General features: G+C 45.1%; 1 protein-coding gene across 4 annotated transcripts in view; it reads right to left on the minus strand.

Moving 5' to 3' along the window:
• Positions 1-105: 105 nt before the first annotated feature.
• The window catches only part of LOC110525719 (oxysterol-binding protein 2), a 76,944-nt gene continuing 56,595 nt past the window's right edge, over positions 106-20,454 (minus strand). Inside the window, exons 4-15 of one of the 4 annotated variants that reach the window (XM_036979855.1) lie at positions 17,943-18,141; positions 16,884-17,004; positions 11,790-11,853; positions 10,747-10,896; positions 10,312-10,557; positions 10,007-10,127; positions 7,132-7,235; positions 6,288-6,383; positions 5,862-6,046; positions 5,466-5,686; positions 5,058-5,078; positions 106-4,562 (exon numbers count right to left, since the gene is read on the minus strand). In XM_036979855.1, coding sequence (XP_036835750.1) covers positions 4,420-4,562; positions 5,058-5,078; positions 5,466-5,686; positions 5,862-6,046; positions 6,288-6,383; positions 7,132-7,235; positions 10,007-10,127; positions 10,312-10,557; positions 10,747-10,896; positions 11,790-11,853; positions 16,884-17,004; positions 17,943-18,141 — 1,671 coding nt within the window. In that variant the 3' untranslated portion in view covers positions 106-4,419. Of the gene's footprint in view, positions 4,563-5,057; positions 5,079-5,465; positions 5,687-5,861; positions 6,047-6,287; positions 6,384-7,131; positions 7,236-10,006; positions 10,128-10,311; positions 10,558-10,746; positions 10,897-11,789; positions 11,854-16,883; positions 17,008-17,942; positions 18,142-20,454 lie in introns of all 4 variants that reach the window. The other 3 variants (XM_036979854.1, XM_036979857.1, XM_036979856.1) reach the window with 3 other exon arrangements.

The following is a 20,454-nucleotide window of genomic DNA, read 5'->3' on the forward strand; positions in this document are numbered from 1 at the left end:
GTTGACCGTGGATGCGGTCTCCGCTAAAGCGTTATCACCTTAAAATTTCAATCACTCTGTAATGCTAAACTACACAAAGCTAACATTGACCAGACGCACATCCAGTTTCAACAGAAACACTTTTATTATCTCATGTTTGTCATTGTGTCTTTCTTTTGAAGACAATGTTACATGTGTATAAATTAAGAGAGAAAAAACACAATTATAAAAGACCAACCCCGGTTGCAGTTACACCTGAACAGAGATGCATATGTGTGAGATAGTGTGTGTGGAATATGAGCGTGTGTGAGTGAGGTTGAAGTGAGTATGGTAAGGCCAGACCCTGCTCACCTCCGTCCTTCCACCCACTCCTTCAGTACCAGGTCCTTAGTAGTGATACGGGTCACACAGGCTCTTACTGTATTAGAACGAGTCCAAACAGCACAGAGTCCACTGTGCAGCAGGGTTTAATTCAGACCAGGTATGACCAGGTCTTCATTACTAAAGTCCTGCCTCAGAGCAGAACAAAACAAAAGACACATGTATATCTGTGATACACACACTTCTTATTGTGCATATACAAATACAGTATGTAAATGAAAGACAATGGCACCCATGATGAGAAAAAAAGAAAAGAAAAACAAAGCATAGATATTAAAGCTAAATCAAACCATACTGGATTAAGTGTTGTTGGGTAAATCAAACCATACTGGATTAAGTGTTGTTGGGTAAATCAAACCATACTGGATTAAGTGTTGTTGGGTAAATCAAACCATACTGGATTAAGTGTTGTTGGGTAAATCAAACCATACTGGATTAAGTGTTGTTGGGTAAATCAAACCATACTGGATTAAGTGTTGTTGGGTAAATCAAACCATACTGGATTAAGTGTTGTTGGGTAAATCAAACTATACTGGATTAAGTGTTGTTGGGTAAATCAAACCATACTGGATTAAGTGTTGTTGGGTAAATCAAACCATACTGGATTAAGTGTTGTTGGGTAAATCAAACCATACTGGATTAAGTGTTGTTGGGTAAATCAAACCATACTGGATTAAGTGTTGTTGGGTAAATCAAACCATACTGGTTTGAGTGTTGTTGGGTAAATCAAACCATACTGGATTTTGGCTCCTGAGTGGCGCAGTGGTCTAAGGCACTGCATCTCAGTGCAAGAGGCGTCACTACAGACACCCTGGTTTGATTCCAGGCTGTGATTGGGAGTCCCATAGGGCGGTGCACATTTGGCCCAGTGTCGTCTGGGTTTGGCCAGTGTAGGCCGTCATGGTAAATAAGAATTTGTTCTTAACTGTCTTGCCTAGTTAAATAAAGGTTCAAATGAGAAAATAAAAATATTGAAAAAGTGTTGTTGGGTAAATCAAACCATACTGAATTAAGTGTGGGTAAAATGAAAAAGATGATGACATTAGGAAGGCAGGTAAAGAGTATTTTAGGCTACAGTACACTGCACAGATGCTTTGGTTGTTCAGTTTTTCCTTTCTGCACAGAGCAGAGATGAACATCTTCTTTACCCCAACAAGTGTCATGAATGAATAAATCATCTAAACATCACCACTATTGCTACTAATCAGTCTCTTACACAGGCCCTGGCTGGGGCGCCTAGCAACCCACACCCACCCATCTTTGAGGTCACATCATTTGGATATTCAAAATAAACGATTAAAATGTATGATGTGTTTATCATCATTCAAAATATAATATATGTATATTCATATATAAAACTAATTCTATTTCAAACCCAATATAGTAAACTAAATCTATAAGGAGTTGATGATTGAGAAAAAAGTTATACTTGCCCTGCACATCATACTCTTTCTTCCCCACATTTCAATACTGTTTCTCGCCCAGTAATACTGTACATGACGTTGTAGTATTGTCTATACAATGACACATTTACAATAACCCCTTACTGTGATTGGGTCCAGAATAGTGAGAATTCATTCCAATGTGGGGAACCATGTCATCCTGCTGTACCCACTTGATTTCTTCCACTAATAATGTACTGTTCTTGCCAATGTGGTCAGTACTTATACATGTGTGAGTGTGTTATGGTTATGTGACTAATGTATGCCTGTGTGTCTGCTGAAAGGTCATGGGTACAAAGTAGATCAACTGGAACCAAACATAAATAGTGCAGAAAACGGAGGCTGTTGTTCACGGGGTTAAAGAGAGTAAGTGCCTGGTCAGAATGTGCTTGTAACAACCTAATTCTCTGCCCCGTTGAGACTTTATATTATAGGCTTCCGGTGGAGGAGGGTTACTCTTGAGTTCAAATGAAAAGCAGTTGGGAGCATGAAAGTGATTGGGGGGATAACTATTATCTCACAGTTTAAACTTTCACATTTTCCTGGTTCACATTACATTCAGCAGTAGCTTGATGAGTATTTTCTAGTTGTATGCACCCCCAGCAACCCCTCTAGCCCTCCAGACAGATATGTTGGGCTGAGGATGGTATTCTGTGTGTCTTCCACTTCCTTCCAGAGCACATACCAGGTCTCTGTAACAACTGACCTCAGAAACCTTATGGGCCACACCAGGGGCACTGTCAGATGTGGTTGCTTGTTTGTGAACTGCAAATCTAAACCAAGTAAACAATATGCCAATATCAACAACTTTGTATAAAAATAATTTTCAGTGTGAGAGTAAGTCTCTATTAATACAAAACATTAAATCTGCAACCAAACCATGGGCGCTAGTTAGAAACAACTTCTAACTGGCTGGATCAATTTAAATTAAAAAGGTACAGTAACAGTACATTTTCATTAAAACTTCAGATTTCAACTATAAACATGACTTATTGTTCCGATTATTATTAGAACTGTTTTATAATCATATTATTGTCTTGTTATTATCTTGTTATCACAAAATATTCACACAAAAGGCCAGACAGTAGGTACAATACTTCCAGCCCAAATACTACATTCCTAACAGTAATTACAAAATATACTAACACTTTGTCAAGAATCCTGTCACCTAAGATATGTAGTGCACAAATCAGTTCTTAAAGGCAAAAGACTGACAGTGCCTTCACCAGCTGATCCCAGATCAGCCTGTCCACAGCTCTTCAACACTAGGAGTTAGGACTAGGTTTATGCTCAGGTGAACCTGGGTCAGTGCCTGGGAGCCAGTGTCTCCACTAGCAGCCCTCCCTGGCTGAACAGTGGTATGCTATGGGAGGCCTGAGGAGCATGCTGTCTGTCTGTGGTAAGATGCCAATATGCTGTCAGTAGCCACCATGGGCCTCCTTCAGCGCTATAGCAACATCAGCCAGTTCTGTAGGAATACAATTATAGGTCCAGAGCAGGCTCTGATCTGTCATATAGGCTGTAGAACTATACACGGTGGTGTAGAATTCACACTCTGCCTAGATATTCATGTGTGGGATGATGGGATCTGTTTTTGGGACAAGTAATTGGTGTGCAGGTTCTAGCTACAATGCCATTTATATCCTTTAAATGACTCACTGCACAATAGAAGTGTATGTGTTTCTATGGTTAAGCACCAAAGGACTGGGTGAGTGTACAGTGCCCAGGCTGGAGTCTCCTCAACATCAACACGGATATGCATTAAGCTGTGGAAACCCACAAAGAAAAGTGCTTATTTACCTCAATAGACAAAGATTCAATTACCAGTGGAGTGGAAGTGTGACTGTGTTTGGGAGGTATCACAATATACCCAGTTTGTGTTTGGAAAAGTACTCTGGTTGTCAAACCACGTTGGTTACGGTCTGAGCTCTATATGGTTATACGCAGGTCTAAACCTGGTTCCTCCTGCAATGGAGAAAAGGAGGGAAACAGAGGGAACTTAAGTTCTTTACCAGGCAGACGGACATAGATGACAAACTAATTCAAGCGTTGGAGTCTGTGCCTACCTGCACTTTCCGATACCAGTTACTAATCAAAATAAATGTCCATCCTTTTAAAGTATACTGTCTTTCTATAAACTTCTGTGGCCTTCTTTTTGTTTGTCGGTCTGTCTGTTAGAGAGGATAGACTTCATCCCATCCCAGTCTACAGTGGAGGAGAGGAGAACTGATTTAGATGGGCTGCTATTCAATCATTAAAACCCAGATAAAGCTATGTGCTGAGCAGAGGAATAGTGCATTGTGGGTAGCGTGTGTGGAGCACCTGATTATTTTGGACATCTCTATTGGGTCCATTTTCTGTGGTATTCAATCTCTCCTCTCTCTTACACCCCCATACAGCTCAGTGCTATGTTGTCAGGGAGGACCTATAGAAGGCCCCTTCTCTCCTTTGACTCTGTAAAACAGATGAAGTGTGTGTCCGTGGGGAGGTAAACTGTATTGTGAGTGTGTGAGACGTACACAGTTGCACACAGAGGTCAACACCCAGACCCAGCGGTAGAGCAGTCTCCTGGGCCTGGGTGAGTCCAGTGAGGGGGTAGGATGTGTCTGGTCGAGGCTTAGAAGATTTCAGTGCACATATTCCAGTCCTGACTGTCCTTAGCCTCCCAGTATCCCCCCTTGTACACAAAGTTTGTCTCTCCAGTGATGGCGTTCGTCCTCTTGTGGAACCACTGTGGCTGGAAGCCCTCGTACTCCCGACCTGGGGGAAGAGACACAAGCGTCACTTATACAGTGGGCTACTGCCAGGTCAATCCCACACATTACACACACCTCTATGTCTGTTTCTCTGGCTCAGAAACAGTACAGCCGTATGAGGGCCAAGTCAAGTCTGAATGAAAGAGGCGCATGGCAGCAGGAAAAAGATTGAGCGGCTTTTTCCTGGGTCATAGTCTGGAAGAGTGGGTACTAGGGAGTCAGTCAGCATGCAGACCTCATAAAGGATCCCTTCCAGTTCCAGGTTGTCTTTATTGCAGTGGTGCTGCACAGACCTAGATGATCCAGACACGTTAAACATCTGGAGAAGTGTTTAAGGTCTCTGGGCCACATTAATATGATATAGTAATCTCAGACACAAAGACAACCTGGAACGCTGCCATTGGCAGGCCACAGAGGGGAGGGTCAACACAAAAAAATATGGGGGTGTGGGGGAGAGGGTGATGCACAACGGGGGGGACACAAGGCAACCCCCACTCACCAGAGTCATCATAATCACACTCTGACCACCAACAGAGGGAGGAAAAGAGAGATGCGTCATGGGTACATCAAAATACAGCCAAGCCTAGGTCCCACAGCTACACAGAGCACTGGACATTAACAATGTGACCAGGATGACAAGTGTCTGCTCTGCTGTTTCCTCTCTGTACACCCCCCAGTAGCCTCCATTAGCTCTTCACTTTCAATTTCCATCTGTCTCACTCCAGGTAATACTGCATTTACATCAAGGTCAGGGGACGGGAGGAATGATTCAAAGTTATTGGACTTAATAAAGGCATTTCCCTTTCTACCCTGCTCCTTTTTCCCCATCAGTTGTTCTCTCTGTCAACTCTTCACTGCCTCTTTCTCTCTCTCCACCCTGCCCTCCCTCCCTCTCTCACTGTCTTACCGTCATCAAGTGCATCTGTGGCCTCTGCCTCTCTCCTCCTCCTCACAGCTCTCTGTTTCTCCTCTAGTCTCTGTTTCTCAGAGTTGGCCTCGTCCCATCTCCCCGCCTCCATCAGCCTCTGGTCCGGTCTCAGCCGGCTGTCCGTCAGCCCCACCCCATCCTCCGGCTCATTCAACGTCAGCGCCAGCGAGGAGAAGAAGTACATGTTCTCAGCGTTATCCCTAACAGAGAGAGAGAGAAAAGAGAGGAGGTGGGTGGGAGATAGAGGAGAGCGGTTAGGTTGATCTGTACTCTATAATGTAGTAATCCTTGTTGTGTTGTTGGATTAGATGGTGATCTGTGTTATCTGCTGTAGTGTTTTACTGCGTGAGACTGGGCAGGCTGGGCAGTGCTTACGGGAGAGGGTATTTCTTCCACAGTAGTTTGGGGGACAGGGTCTGGTAGACAGTCTTCTGCTTGCCCTCGGAGCCGCTGCCCCCTTTGCTGCTCTGGACGATCTTGGAGCTCTCGATCTTATCGTCCCACGTGCCAGACAGGATGTAGTGGGCCTGCCCTCCACTGTCTGACACCACCCCTGTCACCTGGACAACACACACAGAGAAAATGTATCATTCCGTTTGTAGAAATTAATACAATATCCCTCACTATAGTTAATTATTAACAACCATTTTGAAATAGTCCATTCAAAAATGATATATTCACTTGCATTATCCAGCAGGGGGCAGCACACAACAGTGAGACAGCCGAGCCTATGAGCTCATCATGCCACAGTCAGGTTTCAGCCAGTGCTGATTAGAGGGTTGTGATGGTGGTGACATGTACCTTGCGTGGGACTTCCCTGGAGAAATAGCTGTAGGGGGAGAACTTGAGCTGGCATGTCTCCTTGGTCCTGTGGTTGACTATCTCAATGTCCCCTGACTGCGAGCGAGCGAGCGAGAGAGAGAGAGAGAAGAGGCGGGTGGAATAGGAGGGAGAATTTCTGGTTAGCATCAATTAAAATCAGAAACAACCGATGAGTAATCATCAGAACATTCCACAGCTGTATCAGCACAGTGTCTTTACATTCATCCCCCTCAGGGATGTAATGACATTCTACTAGGAAGGTCTATATAAATGACACTAAGGTGTGCTTTAGGGACTGCTGAGAGGGTGTTTGTGAGTGTGCCAAATTCTATCATATGCTCGCTTGAGTTTATTCCCTGACCCCTGTCTTCCTCCTCCTCCCATTCCAGTGAGGGGCTGGTACATAGTACCAAGTAGTACTACAGACAGATGATGTGACAGACCAACAAACAGACAGTTACAGACTGTAATTGAGTCATCACAGAGAGAGGGGAGGGTGTTACTAGAAATGAAAGGCAGAGAAACCATCAGAGACCACAAACACGCTTATTCGTGTGCTGTTCTGTTAGTTTCTGTTGCCATTGACCTCTGCCTCCACACAACACTCACTCCACCAGCCTGGATTCCATTACAAACAGCTACAGGATGAAACTAGGAAACATTAGATGATAGATGATACACATGGATATACTGGCATACAGGTCACATGGATATTGACTGAATCAGACAATGAGGACACAAGAGGAGAGTAGGAGAGAGACATGGTCAGGTAAGAACATGGGATTAGGAGGGAGAAGAGCCATGATGTAGTAAGTAGACAGACCTGGTCAATCCACAGCTTGCCCACGATGATGTTGTGCACGGTGGAGGTTACCTTCCTCCAAACATAATGGTTCCCACTGGAGTGGAACTGCAGGTGAATGGCACCTGGGGAGAGAGGGGAAAGGCCAAAAAAGGAGAGAACATTGAGATATAAATCGAGAGATGGAGTGGAGGGGATGAAATGCAGTCAGAGAAAGAGTGACAACACCGTAACAAGGCAACATGTATTGTGGTTGATATTCTGCTTCTTATTTCGAGTCATTTATAAACAAGGTCAGTCCAACCTGCAGAGACCTGGCCTGATAACACAGGGGTGGCTGAGAGAGAGAGGCAGAGACTCAGTCTGTACTTAAATCTCACTAGGATTACAATAAACAAACAAGAGGATAATCTGTATAGTTCAAATGGACAACATGGCTTCATGTTATAGGTTGTGATTGATACATATCTATGGGATCTATTCATCTCTCATTTATCAGGGCCTTAGAGACCCATGGGCACAGCCAGAGTTTATGCATCTGTCACAGGGGTCGTTAGATTCATTTTCACACTGGTCATCTATGGTTTAGTGAGTGACTGGGAGGGAATGGGAGGACAGAGGTGATGCTGAGGTTGCCTGGGTTTCAGAGGCCTACAGAGAGAGCCCGGTGTTCCCACCTATAAACATATATACAGTGTCCTCTGTAATTATCGGGACAGTGAGGCATCTTTTCTTCTTTTGGCTCTATACTCCAAAAGTTGTGGATTTGACATCATACAAGGACTATGAGGTTAGTACGGACTGGCAACTCTCATTTTTGTTTATTTCCATCCATATCGGGTGAATAATGATGAGTGAGAAAGTTACAGACGCACAAATATCATACCTCTCACCATTACAATAACAGGGGAGATTAGCGTTTTGGAATATATGATATACTTATTTACAATAAAAGTGACTCCAAAACGACACAATACATTATTTACCATTCATTTCTATTGGGCATAAAATAAACTGAAACATAACCAAAATAAACAGCAAATGCATCCAACAAATGTGTAGAGTCACAAGCTTGATGTAGTCATTGCATGCTATGAATATGGGACCAAATACTTAACTTTTTTCTACTTTAATATACATATACAGTACCAGTCAAAAGTTTGGACACACCTACTCAGTCAAGGGTTTTTCTTTATTTTGGAATCATGTAATAACCAAAAGTGTTAAATCAAAATATTTATTCAAAGTAGCCACCCTTTGCCTTGTTGACAGCTTTGCACACTCTTGGCATTCTCTCAACCAGCTTCACCTGGAATGCCTGAAGTCTTGAAGGAGTTCCCACATAATGCTGAGCACTTGTTGGCTGCTTTTCCAACTCATCCCAAACCATCTCAATTGGGTTGAGGTGGGGTGATTGTGGAGGCCAGGTCATCTGATGCAGCACTCCATCACTCTCCTTCTTGGTAAAATAGCCCTTACACAGCCTGGATATCTGTTGGGTCATTATCCTGTTGAAAAACAAATTATAGTCCCACTAAGCGCAAATCAGATGGGATGGCGTATTGCTGCAGAATGCTGTTGTAGCCATGCTTGTTAAGTGTGCCTTTAATTCTAAATAAATCAATCACCAACAGTGTCACCAGCAAAGCATCCCCATACCATCACACCTCCTCCTCCATGCTTCACGGTGGGAACCACACATGCTGAGATCATCCGTTCACCTACTCTCTGTCTCACAAAGACACGACGGTTGGAACCAAAAATATACAATTTGGACTCATCAGACCAAAGGACAGATTTCCACCGGTCTGTTGTCCATTGCTTGTGTTTCTTGGCCCAAGCAAGTCTTCGGTAGTGGTTTCTTTGCAGCAATTCGACCAGGAAGGCCTGATTCATGCAGTCTCCTCTGAACAATTGATGTTGAGATGTGTCTGTTACTTGAACTCTGAAGCATTTATTTGGGCTGCAATTTCTGAGGCTGGTAACTCTAATGAACGCATTTTCTGCAGCAAAGTTAACTTTGGGTCTTCCTTTCCTGTGGCGGTCCTCATGAGAGCCAGTTTCATCATAGAGCTTGATGGTTTATGCGACTGCACTTGAAGAAAATTTCAAAGTTCTTGACATTTTCAGGATTGACTGACCTTCATGTCCTAAAGTAATGATGGACTGTAATTTCTCTTTGCTTATTTGAGCTGTTCTTGCCATAATATGGACTTGGTCTTCTACCAAATAGGGCTATCTTCTGTATACCACCCCTACCTTGTCACAACCTAATTGATTGGCTCAAACGGATTAAGGAAAGACATTCCACAAATTAACTTTTAACCAGGCACACCTGTTAATTGAAATGCATTTCAGGTGACTACCTCATGAAGCTGTTTGAGAGAATGCCAAGATCGTGCAAAACTGTCAAGGCAAAGGGTGGCTACTTTCAAGAATCTCAAATATAAAATATATTTTGATTTGTTTAACACTTTTTTGGTTACTACATGATTCCATATGTAATTTCATTGTGTTGATGTCTTCACTATTATTCTACCATGTAGAAAATAGAAAAAATAAAGAAAAACCCTTGAATGAGTAGGTGTGTCCAAACTTTTGACTGGTACTGTAAGTGAATTTGTCCCAATACATTTGCCCCCCTAAAATAGGAGACTATATACAAAAAGTGCTGTCATTTCTAAACGGTTCACCCGATGTGGATAAAAAGTCTGCAATTTAACCTCAGTCATTGTTTGATGTCAAATCCAAACTTTTGGAGTATAGAGCCAAAAGAAGAAAACATGCTTCACTGTCCCTATAATTACAGAGGCCACTGTACACAGTCATGAGACCTTTATTTGCATTGAGTGTGTGTTGACAGTGCTCGGTACATTCTGAATATACAGCAACTCACCCAGAGGCATTATGGAGAGGTATTTGCCACGAAACTTGCTGGCTATGGTGATTTCCTGCCAGAGGGTCCAGCCTCGCTGAGAAATCACATGGTGAGATGCTGCTGGGGGGTGATGGCTCACCTGGGGGGGGGGTATTTACACACTCAAAGGAAGGTCACTAGCTATAGTATGTCAATCATTGGTACTTTCTGTATCATCATGGCTTGTATGTTTTGTAGTGTCATTTGCAGACACATGGAGAATTTTCCTGTGTGTGTGTTTGTCTCAGCCTAATATTGTCATTTATCTCTGTCTCTGTGTGTACCTGCTCACACAGCGAGCGGTAGCCAAAGTCCTCCAGTCGGTCCAGCTCATAGGTCTCCCCCAGCAGGGGGTTGAAGGGCTTGGCCGTGCGGTGGACGGTGGTGGAGTAGGAGGACACAGAGAAGGCTGCCACCAGACACAGCTGCTCCAGGGAGCTCTCGCAGCGCGCCGCCTTGTCCAGCAGCTCATGGTACTCCAGGTCCTCTGTCAGCCGCTGCAGCATGGACAGAGGCTCGTTGAAGTTCACCTGTAGACAGACAGGTGGACAGAGAGAAAGACAGACAGACAGACGGCAGTGGTTAGAAGAGTTTTGTCATTGACTAGCACATTTCGGATGAGTCCCAAATAGCAGCCTATTGGGATGCCTGCGCTACCCACCTCTCATGTACTCACACCCAGGCTCATTCTACTACATGGACACAAGCATGACACTCACAGGCATGGGGATCTTGGAGAGCTCCTTGCCGATGCAGTTCTTCATGATGCTCCACAGGTTGAGGGAGTAATTGGGTTTGTCTGGGATGTGGCTCCTCCTCCTTCTGAGGGGCTGCAGCTCCTTCCCTGAATCATTACAGCTAGGATACACCTGAGAGAGAGAGAGAGAGAGAGAGAGAAACGTCTGTCACTGTCAGTGTAGATGTCACGTTGGTATATATGAGTCGGGAGACAGGCGCAGGAATGGGTAATCGTTTTTTTTATTATACCCCAAATGACGGTGTGCCATGTAAGGACATGAAGACCAAAACAAACACGTAACAAAAACACAGGGTTGAAACCCAAACAAAAGAGCGAGGAGTACCTCGAATAAATACACACGCGCACAATGATTAACACACGGGACAACACCCGTAATCGTCTGCACAATCCACAAGGGCACGAAAGCCCAAAACACACAGCACAGGTACTCACACGCACCAACAGACATTGTAACAATAATAGACAGTCCAATGGACACCAAAGGGCACACTTATACAAGTGCTAATCAGTGGGAATAGGGGACAGGTGTGCATAATGAAAGTTCCGGAGGGATCCGTGACAGTAGATCTCTAACTTTGTAGATCTTAGCTTGTCAGGGACTCAGTGAGTCCCCATCTGGAAGTAGAGTGACAGAGAAAGAGAGAAAGAGAGGGAGGAAGAGATGGAATAAAAGAGGAGAATGAGAGGGATAGAATTGGGAAAACAGATGTCTGACTGGTAATTAAGATCCAGAGAAATGATGGCAAGAGAGAGAGAGAGCTTGTGTGTGTATGTGTGTTCCTGTGTGTGTGTTTGTGTGTGTGTGTGTGTTTGAGAATGCAACAAAACATGCCCAAGTTTGTGATATGCTATTGTCCTTAACAGGATGCTAGGAAACAGCCATTGGTTAAAAATAACTCAAAGAGCTTCACACACAGTGACAAAGGTGAATAGTATAAAGCCTAGATGTGGACACGCATGTGGATTATCACTGAGAACTGTTTGGAGGAAAGAGACACTCACATTTTCCTGGTTCCAGTCATTGGTCTGGCCTCCACTCGCTCCACTCAGGTTACTCTGAGAATGCCTAGAAGAGGGAGAAACGTCCTCTTAACAATAACACACGCATGCACACACACACACACACACACACACACACATGTACGCAGACACACACATCGAAACACACACAAAATAACGGAAACAGGTGGGCGCAGGCAGCTAGTCATAGATAGATGGCTCTATTCAGCACATGGCTGTGTGTAACATCGGATCGGTCTCTGAGCTGCTGTGTTAGAGGTGTATAGATGTGTCTCTGAGCTGCTGTGTTGGAGGTGTATAGATGTGTCTCTGAGCTGCTGTGTTGGAGGTGTATAGATGTGTCTCTGAGCTGCTGTGTTGGAGGTGTATAGATGTGTCTCTGAGCTGCTGTGTTGGAGGTGGATAGATGTGTCTCTGAGCTGCTGTGTTGGAGGTGGATAGATGTGTCTCTGAGCTGCTGTGTTAGAGGTGTATAGATGTGTCTCTGAGCTGCTGTGTTAGAGGTGGATAGATGTGTCTCTGAGCTGCTGTGTTGGAGGTAGATAGATGTGTCTCTGAGCTGCTGTGTTGGAGGTGTATAGATGTGTCTCTGAGCTGCTGTGTTAGAGGTGGATAGATGTGTCTCTGAGCTGCTGTGTTGGAGGTGTATAGATGTGTCTCTGAGCTGCTGTGTTGGAGGTGGATAGATGTGTCTCTGAGCTGCTGTGTTAGAGGTGGATAGATGTGTCTCTGAGCTGCTGTGTTGGAGGTGGATAGATGTGTCTCTGAGCTGCTGTGTTGGAGGTGGATAGATGTGTCTCTGAGCTGCTGTGTTGGAGGTGGATAGATGTGTCTCTGAGCTGCTGTGTTAGAGGTGGATAGCTGTGTCTCTGAGCTGCTGTGTTAGAGGTGGATAGATGTGTCTCTGAGCTGCTGTGTTAGAGGTGGATAGATGTGTCTCTGAACTGCTGTGTTGGAGGTGGATAGATGTGTCTCTGAGCTGCTGTGTTGGAGGTGTATAGATGTGTCTCTGAGCTGTTGTGTTGGAGGTGGATAGATGTGTCTCTGAGCTGCTGTGTTGGAGGTGTATAGATGTGTCTCTGAGCTGTTGTGCAAACTCGGTCTCAACCTTTAAGTCTCTATTGAAGACTCATCTCTTCAGTGGGTCATATGATTGAGTGTAGTCTGGCCCAGGAGTGGGAAGGCTCTGGAGCAACGAACCGCCCTTGCTGTCTCTGCCTGGCCGGTTCCCCTCTTTCCACTGGGATTCTCTGCCTCTAACCCTATTACAGGGGCTGAGTCACTGGCTTTACTGGGGCTCTCTCATGCCGTCCCTGGAGGGGGTGCGTCACCTGAGTGGGTTGAGTCACTGATGTGGTCATCCTGTCTGGGTTGGCCCCCCCCCCCCCCCTTGGGTTGTGCCGTGGCGGAGGTCTTTGTGGGCTATACTCAGCCTTGTCTCAGGATGGTAAGTTGGTGGTTGAAGATATCCCTCTAGTGTTGTGGGGGCTGTGCTTTGGCAAAGTGGGTGGGGTTATATCCTTCCTGTTTGGCCCTGTCCGGGGGTGTCCTCGGATGGGGCCACAGTGACTCCTGACCCCTCCTGTCTCAGCCTCCAGTATTTATGCTGCAGTAGTTTATGTGTCGGGGGGCTAGGGTCAGTTTGTTATATCTGGAGTACTTCTCCTGTCCTATTCGGTGTCCTGTGTGAATCTAAGTGTGCGTTCTCTAATTCTCTCCTTCTCTCTTTCTCTCTCTCGGAGGACCTGAGCCCTAGGACCATGCCCCAGGACTACCTGACATGATGACTCCTTGCTGTCCCCAGTCCACCTGGCTGTGCTGCTGCTCCAGTTTCAACTGTTCTGCCTTATTATTATTCGACCATGCTGGTCATTTATGAACATTTGAACATCTTGGCCATGTTCTGTTATAATCTCCACCCGGCACAGCCAGAAGAGGACTGGCCATCCCACATATGCTCTCTCTAATTCTCTCTTTCTTTCTCTCTCTCGGAGGACCTGAGCCATAGGACCATGCCCCAGGAATACCTGACATGATGACTCCTTGCTGTCCCCAGTCCACCTGACTGTGCTGCTGCTCCAGTTTCAACTATTCTGCCTTATTATTATTCGACCATGCTGGTCATTTATGAACATTTGAACATCTTGACCATGTTTTGTTATAATCTCCACCCGGCACAGCCAGAAGAGGACTGGCCACCCCACATAGCCTGGTTCCTCTCTAGGTTTCTTCCTAGGTTTTGGCCTTTCTAGGGAGTTTTTCCTAGCCACCGTGCTTCTACACCTGCATTGCTTGCTGTTTGGGGTTTTAGGCTGGGTTTCTGTACAGCACTTTGAGATATCAGCTGATGTACGAAGGGCTATATAAATAAATTTGATTTGATTTGATTTGTGTTAGAGGTGGATAGATGTGTCTCTGAGCTGCTGTGTTAGAGGTGGATAGATGTGTCTCTGAGCTGCTGTGTTGGAGGTGTATAGATGTGTCTCTGAGCTGCTGTGTTGGAGGTGGATAGATGTGTCTCTGAACTGCTGTGTTAGAGGGCGATAGATGTGTCTCTGAGCTGCTGTGTTAGAGGGCGATAGATGTGTCTCTGAGCTGCTGTGTTAGAGGGCGATAGATGTGTCTCTGAGCTGCTGTGTTGGAGGTGTATAGATGTGTCTCTGAGCTGCTGTGTTGGAGGTGGATAGATGTGTCTCTGAACTGCTGTGTTGGAGGTGTATAGATGTGTCTCTGAGCTGCTGTGTTGGAGGTGGATAGATGTGTCTCTGAACTGTTGTGTTAGAGGGCGATAGATGTGTCTCTGAGCTGCTGTGTTGGAGGTGGATAGATGTGTCTCTGAGCTGCTGTGTTGGAGGTGTATAGATGTGTCTCTGAGCTGCTGTGTTGGAGGTGGATAGATGTGTCTCTGAGCTGCTGTGTTGGAGGTGGATAGATGTGTCTCTGAACTGTTGTGTTAGAGGTGGATAGATGTGTCTCTGAGCTGCTGTGTTAGAGGTGGATAGATGTGTCTCTGAACTGCTGTGTTGGAGGTGTATAGATGTGTCTCTGAACTGCTGTGTTAGAGGTGGATAGATGTGTCTCTGAACTGCTGTGTTGGAGGTGTATAGATGTGTCTCTGAGCTGCTGTGTTAGAGGTGGATAGATGTGTCTCTGAGCTGCTGTGTTAGAAGTGGATAGATGTGTCTCTGAGCTGCTGTGTTAGAGGTGTATAGATGTGTCTCTGAGCTGCTGTGTTAGAAGTGGATAGATGTGTCTCTGAGCTGCTGTGTTAGAGGTGTATAGATGTGTCTCTGAGCTGCTGTGTTAGAAGTGGATAGATATGTCTCTGAGCTGCTGTGTTAGAGGTGTATAGATGTGTCTCTGAGCTGCTGTGTTAGAGGTGGATAGATGTGTCTCTGAGCTGCTGTGTTAGAGGTGGATAGATGTGTCTCTGAGCTGTTGTGTTAGAGGTGGATAGATGTGTCTCTGAGCTGTTGTGTTGGAGGTGGATAGATGTGTCTCTGAGCTGTTGTGTTGGAGGTGGATAGATGTGTCTCTGAGCTGCTGTGTTAGAGGTGGATAGCTGTGTCTCTGAGCTGTTGTGTTGGAGGTGGATAGATGTGTCTCTGAGCTGCTGTGTTAGAGGTGGATAGATGTGTCTCTGAGCTGCTGTGTTAGAGGTGGATAGATGTGTCTCTGAGCTGCTGTGTTAGAGGTGGATAGATGTGTCTCTGAGCTGTTGTGTTGGAGGTGGATAGATGTGTCTCTGAGCTGCTGTGTTGGAGGTGGATAGATGTGTCTCTGAGCTGCTGTGTTGGAGGTGGATAGATGTGTCTCTGAGCTGTTGTGTTAGAGGTGGATAGATGTGTCTCTGAGCTGCTGTGTTAGAGGTGGATAGATGTGTCTCTGAGCTGCTGTGTTAGAGGTGGATAGATGTGTCTCTGAACTGCTGTGTTGGAGGTGTATAGATGTGTCTCTGAACTGCTGTGTTAGAGGTGGATAGATGTGTCTCTGAGCTGCTGTGTTAGAGGTGGATAGATGTGTCTCTGAGCTGTTGTGTTAGAGGTGGATAGATGTGTCTCTGAGCTGCTGTGTTAGAGGTGGATAGATGTGTCTCTGAGCTGCTGTGTTAGAGGTGGATAGATGTGTCTCTGAACTGCTGTGTTGGAGGTGTATAGATGTGTCTCTGAGCTGCTGTGTTAGAGGTGGATAGATGTGTCTCTGAGCTGTTGTGTTAGAGGTGGATAGATGTGTCTCTGAGCTGCTGTGTTAGAGGTGGATAGCTGTGTCTCTGATTGGAGAGGAGCAGCAGAATATGTATCTGGGAAATAGAAACGTTCTATTCTCCTCACGGGGAAAGGAATATATGTAAATAGTGTCTCAACAGGTGTTCTGGTAAAACAGGGCAGCAAAAAACAACTACCCTAATTCTTCAACTGAGACACATAACAAACCCAAAGTATTTTGGAGATGAAAGCATAAGTCCAAAACAGAGAAGTGGCCGGGCCGTGGGTCATTCCCTAGTAGAGGAGCAGTGAGGGGATGAGCTGTCTTTTATCATAGAGACAACAACATCTTCAGCTGTTAATATTTCCAGAGCCAGTCCAGTAAAGACAGACACTCATTAAAAACAGACAGACACTCATTAAAAACAGACAGACAACACTGCCACCGTACAACAGGTATGAGTCATTGTGTGTGTGTGTGTGTGTGTGTGTGTGTGTGTGTGTGTGTGTGTGTGTGTGTGTGTGTGTGTGTGTGTGTGTGTGTGAGTGATAGATTATGAGCACAGAGAGGGAAAGAGGTTCTGAAGTTTTAGGTTTATTGAGCTGCTGATGAAAGGAATGAGTCATACACAGGCAATATGAGGTGCACTGTGTGGCTCTGGGGCTTGACAGATATTCTGGTGTAAACACTACAGAATCCATCAACAGGCACAATCAAGGCATCCAGTCTTTGTATTTGTCACAATCTATTCACACCGAATCCGTCTTATACTCAAGTAATACCAAGCTAAACTGCCATGATCCATTGAGGTGGATGTGAAAAGCAGACGGAGGCGTGAGTGTACTGTACAGGCCACAGGGTGAGACTGACCTGTGCTGTGTGTTCTCAGTGGCGGTCACTGTGATAAAGGCAGGGGACTCCTCCATGGCGTCAAAGTATTCTGTATCCTCATCTTCATCACTCGCCTCCCCTTTCTGCAGCCTCTCACTCCCTACTGAGAGAACACACACACACACACAAAAGCAAACACAAACACACACACAGTAAAGCAATATTTAACACACATCCTGCTCTATACTGGTGCAGCAGTAGTCACATGATTTGTGGAGGGGAAAGGAAGGTTGGGTAGCTAATCAAATGCTCATGGAGATGAATAAAGAACATTAGACTTTAATAGGTAACGTCCCTGTAGGCTAAATATGAACTGAACTTGATTCCAGACGAGAAGGGAAGCAACAACTCCAACTTCAATACAACCTCAGATTGACAAAATGTAATATATCCATTCCTGTGTGATACACAGCTTACTGTTTTACGCTAGGATGGCTATCACAAAGGATGGCTATCACTAGGATGGCTATCACTAGGATGGCTATCACTAGGATGGCTATCACTAGGATGGCTATCACAAAGGATGGCTATCACTAGGATGGCTATCACAAAGGATGGCTATCACTAGGATGGCTATCACTAGGATGGCTATCACAAAGGATGGCTATCACTAGGATGGCTATCACTAGGATGGCTATCACTAGGATGGCTATCACTAGGATGGCTATCACAAAGGATGGCTATCACTAGGATGGCTATCACAAAGGATGGCTATCACTAGGATGGCTATCACTAGGATGGCTATCACTAGGATGGCTATCACAAAGGATGGCTATCACTAGGATGGCTATCACTAGGATGGCTATCACTAGGATGGCTATCACAAAGGAAAGGTGAGGAGTGATTGTGTCCATTTGAATACTACTCTCATGAGAAATGTATCTTCCAGTCTAATTACAGAGACAATATCATTCAAAACCATCTGACATGACTTACAATTTCCTATTTCCCCAAGATGGTCTATTTCTCTAAATGAACAGAGTCCTGTTAGTCTAAGGACTAAGGGGCAATACTAAGGGGCCCGACTGTCTGCCTTACCCTTCTCTGTGGTGGGGGCGCTGGGCGTGTTGGCGGACAGTGTGGGGGCCTCTCTCCAGGCTCTCTCCAGACTGTTGTGCTGCTTGGCTAGCTGCTCTATGGTCTCCTCCAGGTGAATACGCTGCTCTCTCTCATACTGCAGCGCCCGCTGCCATCTCCTGCTGTGGGTCTCCGCTAGGTCCAGGAAGTCCCGACACGCCTAATCATCACAAACACAACATAGCACACAGACACACATCAAACACTGGATGTCAGACAGAAGATAAGGAGTAGAGGCATGTAAAATCATGAAAGAGTCAAATATGCACACAAGGATATTTATCTTGTGGATTTGTAGATGTTTAGGGCTACCAGGTCCTTTCTTGACTGGTGGAAGGACATCAGTTTTCCAATTAAGCTGATGTTTGTCCGTATTTAGACCACTGTTAGCACTATCATCAACATCTTGAGAATGACTTATATCTCTTCGCCTCTCTCATCAGTGTCAGCTACTGTGTGCATATTAAATCATGTCTTAGGGGCAGGCTCTGAGTTTCCACACTATAGCATCAGAGAGGGAATGTTTATCCACAGGCAAAAAAAAGTGAACTCAGGGCAAGTCATAAAAGGTCTTCTGAGTTACGACTGTGGTCTTGGCATTATTGGCGAAACAGGGATCTTACTCTAGATCAAAACATACAAGTAGAATGTGTCAGCATTTTCCCCAACTACATCATGTCTGACCACAGAATGTTTTGGGAGGTCAATGGGACACACAGTGTGATAAGAAAACTGTGGAGAAAGCAGAAACACATCAGTCCTGCAGGCTACCACTCTTTCCCCAAGTAAGTATCCGGGTGAATGGTTAAACAACTAGCCTAAACAGTATACCCTGATAAACCTGTCTAGACTGTACATCCATCCATGGACCTCCTTGTCCTCAAATCAACACAACCACTGAGTGCTCTGATCCTATGAGCACATTGTTATGCAGTCAGTGCAGCATCCTGTTCAGCATTCACCCATTAAAAACCTCTTTGGTCCCGGTACCACAGGCCATTGGATAGCTGAAACCACTTGGCCATCGTTCTGGTTGAGGTGTGTAGCTGAGGGCCACGCGTGTCACAGAGCACAGATAATCTGTGTCCTCTCAGATCAGTGGGCTGCACAGATAGGACATATCGGCCTCAGACAGAGGCCACAGGAACAGGGACATGACATCCTATATATCCCCCCCACTGAGCCTGTAGCTCAAAATAATAGAATATTTCACACCAACCCACCACCATTTAGAATAGAGATGCAGAACTAGGAGACCATTAACCTACATGGTGCTTTGGTAAAAATATATCTGAATATACAGGGTGTTTATTTTGAAGTGCTACAATGTGCACACAACCAATCAACATGTTACGAGTTTAGATCCAACAGTATAGCTTATCACATGAATGAATCAGTTAGCCTAACTGACAAGCAACGAGCCCGAGTCCCACGTCCTGTCCACGGGGGGTTCTTGTACATCAAGCTGCCTCATGCTACAGAAATCGGTCTCCTGCTTTGCGGGCTGTTCTGGTTCGGACTAGGCTACTTACTTGCTGATGACCTGACACCAAAACCAGAAGTGTTAACTCAAAGTGTTTCAGTGATTTTACAATTCACAGCCAAATGACAAGCAGGGTTAGCCTATTGTAACTAAATAACAGCCTCTTACCTTCAGCAGTCAAGTATGAAGTGTCCTGTTTTTACTATTCAGACTGAAAGTGAATCATGTGACGGAGCTACTTACTTCCTTCTGCTCTTCAGGCACATATGAAACTAAATATCAACTTCAACCCGACTTTGGTTCCACATTTGTTCTGCTGAATCTATTATTTAAACAGACTGCTGCGTGTAGCTCACGGTTGGGGAATATCATGTCTGAACTCAGTGTATAGAATAATGATTCAACATGAAAATCAAGGAGGTTTAACATATTTTAGTCCGTGCTGAATTAAATGTCCTGGTTCACTTTACAGAATGAGCATGATTGGCTGTGTCAATTTCCTTCGATGTTTCATATGGCTAGATAACATAACATGGAAAGGGGAACCCATTGCAAACTTGTGCAAACGCACGCACGCAAGCACTCAAACACACAAACACACACTTGTGCCACCTCACCGACACAGCAGTCACACAACACGTGAGGAGTTACATCACCCCAAAATGAACCAGTGTCCAAGCTTCCCTTCAGGGTCAGAACAACATCGCTCAACCACCTCCAACCCCCAAGTTAGTGAAGAGAAAGGGCAGTGTTGGTGACATATGGTCCCGTATAGCTCAGTTGGTGGAGCATGGTGCTTGCAATGCCAGGGTTGTGGGTTCGATACCCATGGGGGACCAGTAGAAAAGAAAGTGAACATGTATGCACTCGCTACTTACTGTAAGTTGTAAGAGCGTCTGCTAAATGATGGAAGTGTAAATATCAAACTGCATCACAAGCCAAACGCAAACAAAAAGGGTACAACAACTGTAGCTGTGATCAAATAGCTAG

This window comes from Oncorhynchus mykiss, chromosome 6, assembly GCF_013265735.2.
Source record: "Oncorhynchus mykiss isolate Arlee chromosome 6, USDA_OmykA_1.1, whole genome shotgun sequence".
NCBI classification, from domain to species: domain Eukaryota; kingdom Metazoa; phylum Chordata; class Actinopteri; order Salmoniformes; family Salmonidae; genus Oncorhynchus; species Oncorhynchus mykiss.